At 33.1% G+C, this 5,314-nt stretch overlaps 1 protein-coding gene across 1 annotated transcript; it reads left to right on the top strand.

Moving 5' to 3' along the window:
* The first annotated feature begins 248 nt into the window (after positions 1 to 248).
* Positions 249 to 3,588, top strand: LOC139500735 (uncharacterized). The gene is made up of 4 exons (XM_071289574.1): positions 249 to 269; positions 892 to 1,303; positions 2,355 to 2,420; positions 3,424 to 3,588. Exons 2-4 carry the CDS (start codon positions 892 to 894, stop codon positions 3,465 to 3,467), a joined length of 522 nt encoding a protein of 173 aa, XP_071145675.1. The 5' UTR covers positions 249 to 269; the 3' UTR covers positions 3,468 to 3,588.
* Positions 3,589 to 5,314: the final 1,726 nt, after the last annotated feature.

Genomic DNA, 5,314 nt, shown 5'->3' with positions numbered 1-5,314 from the left:
CCCGAGCGTTTTAAATATTTAAAATTTAATTGTCGAGAGTGGTGGTGGGATCTGTTTCTCTAATTATATTCTAACATTATGCAGGCAAAATCAAAATTATTCTTTCTTTACGAATGATCTGCAAAAAGATGTGTTCTTTCTATGAGACGTCATCAGGCATAGTCGCCTTTTTTCATGCCGTCACAATAGGAATTTCAGAGGAAAGCAAGAAAATTTGACGGCATAATCGGATTTAAACCAATGAAGTACTGAGATCAAACGAACCACAGGTTGATTAATTGTTTTTATAAATAATGGGTACAGAAAGAAATAAATTGACGAAGAATAAGAGAAATATGTTTTCATAACTAATACGAAATATTAAGTAATTGTGTTAATGAATAAAAACCAATTATTATCGAATATATCATATTCTTTTTTTTTTTTTTTTTTTTTTTTATTAAAACCACTTTCGATTTTTAAAATTACTTATGTCAACTTGTTGTTTCTTCGTTATTCAATATAATAAATGAAAGAATGCACTTCGCCGTTTTGGAATCTAATGCATAAGGATTATATTTTCAAAAGCGTACACCAAAACATTGTAATTGTCCAAAAACGTTCTAAACAATTGAAATTCAACAAATGACGTAACGTTATTTTCCTTCTGGAAGACAAACAATGATATTACTCACAGTCCTTTAGATTCTGAAAAGGAAAACTAAGACACACTGTATGTCATTCCTTTATTTTATCAATCTGTGAATGACTGTGTTGTCTCAATTGTAACCTTGTAGTGGCTAAAACTTATCAAGTAGACACATTTGTTTTAAAATGATGTGAATATTTATCTATATTGAATATGTTTTTTTTTGTGTGAAGAAAGATCTATTTAAATTTCTTTGTTTATAGATGGCGCATGTTAAACTGACCATTCTTGCCATAACGGTTGTTATTGGATTCCTCTATGGTCCTGTTCAGGTTAGCTGTCAGCTAGGAGGAGGACTAGGAGGAGGTGTAGGAGGAGGACTAGGAGGAGGTTTAGGAGGAGGACTAGGAGGAGGTTTAGGAGGAGGACTAGGAGGTCGACGACCGAGATTCGGACGACCTATAATAGGGCGACCTATTGTCCTTCCAAAAGGAGGAAATCTAGTGCCTGTTCCTATACCTAGACCGATCCCAGTACCTGTACCTAGAGAACGATCCCGTTCAGGACGACGACGAATTGTTCTTGTCAATGGCGGGGGTGGAGGTGGCCCTCTTCGAAATGTTGGGGGCGGAGGAATTGCATCACTGCTGCCCCTGTTACTTTTACCCTTAATATGTTAGTATAATTATTATAAGATTAACACATCATAACATACTTGAATTGGATTGGTCTGTAAGCTTTTCCCCTTTGTTTACAATTCGATTAACCATGCTATTGTAATCATTTTTGTAGCTTTCATTGTGATCTGTTTATGCACTAAACAGTTGAATGGATCAAGAGGTTCAAACAGGTTGAGATTGAAAAAAAGATGCAAATATATATATTTCTGTTATTTCATTTCCAATGAATAGTAAAGATGCATTTGAGCTTGGAAAATATATAAATTTACAATAAGATAAAAAATTATCGAAAACATTCGAACTTTTATGAAGTTAGTGAGTTAGCCTCCATTATACAGGATTATACAGTCAATATATTATCAATTGACTTACTAATTTTTGATCATCTGATGATGGTTATCAAACTGATTACTGTATTTTGTAAGGGTTATACAGTCTTTATATTGTTTAAAGATTTTGAAGCATTATACTTTAAAGTAATCACCACCATTTTCGTTCTTCGAAATTACGGTTTACCTAAAAATGAAGCGACGTGGTATAACTGTTAATAAGAAAACTACCTTTGACAAAATTATTTTTATTTTCATTGTCTTCTTCTCTTACTCATTTTGCAGTGATTTAAGCACACGAAATCCAAATAAAAAACTATTTTACCGTAATAATTAAGGTGGTACCAAACACCTTGCAAAAATAATTTGGCTTGTTCAATTTCAATTAACTTTTGACAAAATGTTCACCTTGACCCTTTGGCAGTTAATCGGACAAAATTAATGGATTTATAGCATTTTGACAAACACTAACTTTGATCATTGAAAAGCTTAATATTCAATATCAATAGATCGTGATTTTAAGGTTCAGTTGATTTTTTCACAGTAATCTCCTTGAATTTTATGTACCACTTAAAGGGCGATTATTAACGGTTAATGTGTAATCGCTCTTCTAACTGTAATTATAATATCTTGAATATGTATTTACAAGATTATTTGCAATGTTATTTAAAACAATGCTGTGAAATATTTAGATAATTGTTTTTATTTTTATTTTAGTTTCATTCATATCTCGTACAGTAGCTACAGCACCTCCTCCAGCAACTGCAGTAGCAGCTGCAACAAGTAAGTATTAAAGAGGCCCCCAATGGGGAATGTCATAGTTATAACATCATTTCAGATGTTTTGCCAATATAATCACATAATTATTAGTAACGGAATACGGACAATCAATGATTTAAATACTGCCATTTAATCGAATCGTGTTGAAGTCTGCATATCAAAAGAATATAATGTACATTTATTTGGCGTGGAAACTATGAATATACGAAAGTCTTTAAAAAATTCTAAAACATCTGCTGTGAAATACATTCAAGGGAAATTGGTCCCATACAGTGTTCTGAAAATCAATGCTTTCTAGAAAAAAGAGAATGTAATCAGGGAATGTGTCAAAGAGAATAGAATCAGGGAATGTGTCAAAGAGACAAAAAACAATGACTAAAAGGTAGACAATAGAATATAATCAGGGAATGTGTCAAAGAGAATAGAATCAGGGAATGTGTCAAAGAGACAAAAAAAATTGACTAAAAGGTAGACAATATATGATGGCTACCAATTGGTCTTAAGCGCACCGATGAAATCTACCATCCGTGTTAGGACTTCATCTGGCCTCTTAACAATGATGTTTACTAAGGCAGCAAAATGGACTGATCATGTAACCGAAAAGTTCAATGAAGCAAAATAATGAAAGGCGTGCTAAATTAACTATGTTCCTGACTTGGAAAGATGCAAACATTCGGAGGAGTAAACATGGTTTGTGAGATCTAATCCCTCTTCAAATTTCTAGCAAACATACACACACCAATGAATATATCTAATGTCGACTGCAAAAAAAAAATGTTCTTCACTTTAACCTGTTTATAAGAACATTTGTTTATTTCTTCGGGAAATTAACTTTTAACTTTTAAATACAAATGTATCCTTAATGTTAAGGAAAAATAATTATATGTTATATAAGGTCAGCATATTCGTTCCAAAATACACTTTTACGCCCGAAAATTGACATGCCGCCCCGCCACTTCATCATAAAATACCAAAATATATATTAACATTTACTTTTTTATTTAAGCTCCTGCACCTGTTACTTTGATAGTTACAGTTCCTGGAAAATAACCAGCATCAACGACAACGGCAATGTAGCGGAAAAAATACTAGTATTAGATGTGCAAAACAGATATATTGTGTGTACCCAACGTGTGTTATTTTATGTCAATATAAATAAGTACCAATTTAGTGTTATCTTTTCCTTGTTTATCAACACGATTAAATGTAGATAACGAAATTTCTTTAAAAAAATCAACAACAATACAAGTGGTCTTAAATAAACCACACAACAGATGCCGCATGTGGAGCAGGGAATCATACTCACAGAGCACCTGTAATCATCCCAGTTCTCGGAGGGGTTCGTGATGTCCATGCTTTAATCTTATATAGATATAAGAAGATGTGGTATGAATGTCAATAAGACAACTCTCCATCCAAGTCACAATTTGTAAAAGAACAACTATTATTGGTCAAAACACGGTCTTCAACACTGAGCTTTTCAAACCAAACAGAAAGCTTTTAAGGGCCCAATAAATGACTAGTGTAAATCCATTTAAACGATGAAAACCGGTCTAATCTATATAAAAACCGAGTAACAAAAACACTTATGAACCACATCAAGAATAGACAACTACTTAACATCAGGTTCCTGACTTGGGACAGGTGCAACCAAATGCAGCGGGTTTGGATGTTTTTATAGGTATATTTTTGTTTTGTGTACACTTGGTTGTTTTGCGGTAGTTTATCGTTTTTTTTTGGTATGGTGTTGTTAGTTGGTTTTCGAATTATGGGTTTGTCTTAGAGTATCCATTTTTAGCTCACCTGGCCAGAAGGGCCAAGTGTGCTTTTCTCATCACTTTGTGTCCGTCGTCCATCGTCGTCCATCATCATCCGTCGTCGTTAACTTTTACAAAAATCTTCTCCTCTGAAACTCCATGGCTAAACGTAGAACATAGGGGTAAATTATAGATGTTGCCTTATATCTCGGAAATCAAATCATTTAGAGCAAATCTGACATTGGGGTAAAATTGTTTATCAGGTCAAGATCTATCTGTCCGGAAACAATCGGATAACCCGCTGTTAGTTTGCAGCCCCTGCATTGGTAATTTTAAGGAAATTTTGCCTTTTTCGGTTATTATCTTGAATATTATTATAGATAAAGATAAACTGTAAACATCAATAACGATCAGCAAAGTAAGATCTACAAATAAGTCAAAACATGACCCTTAAGGATGTATTGTCCTTAAAGTCAATTTTTAACAATTTTTCGTATATGTTTGTAATCTTAAAATAGTACATAGGGTAAAATGCAGTTTTTGGCTCATATCTCATATCTTCAAACCAAACCATTTAGAGCAAACCTGACAGGATAAAATTATTCATTAGGTCTATCTGCCCTGAATTTTCAGCCCATTCAGGCAACCCGTTTAAGTTGCTGCCCCTGAATTGGTAATTTTAAGAAAATTTTGCAGCTTTTGGTTATTATCTTGAATATTACTATAGATAAAGATAAACTGTAAACAGCAATAGTGTACAGCAAAGTAAGATTTTAAAGTCAGTCAACATGACCAAAATTGTCAATTAACCCCTTAATGAGTTGTTGCCCTTTATAGTCAATTTTTAACAATTTTCATAAATTTTGTAAATTTTTACAAAATATTTTCCACTGTGAATACTGGGACAAATTCATTATAGATAGAGATAATTGAAGCAGCAAGAATATTCAGAAAAGTAAGATATACAAACACATCACCATCACCAAAACACAATTTTGTCATGAATCCATCTGTGTCCCTGAGTCCTTTGTTTAAGATGCACATCTTTATTGTTGATATTCCCCCCATATGTACCAAGTGTTAGATTAGTTTCCTAAACGGAAGATTTTGTACACACAGAAGAAGAAGAATACTTAACAA

Source organism: Mytilus edulis, chromosome 13 (genome assembly GCF_963676685.1).
Source record: "Mytilus edulis chromosome 13, xbMytEdul2.2, whole genome shotgun sequence".
In the NCBI taxonomy this organism is placed as follows: domain Eukaryota; kingdom Metazoa; phylum Mollusca; class Bivalvia; order Mytilida; family Mytilidae; genus Mytilus; species Mytilus edulis.
Note: the sequence above shows the minus strand (reverse complement) of the source record. Positions and strands in the feature narration are given on the sequence as shown.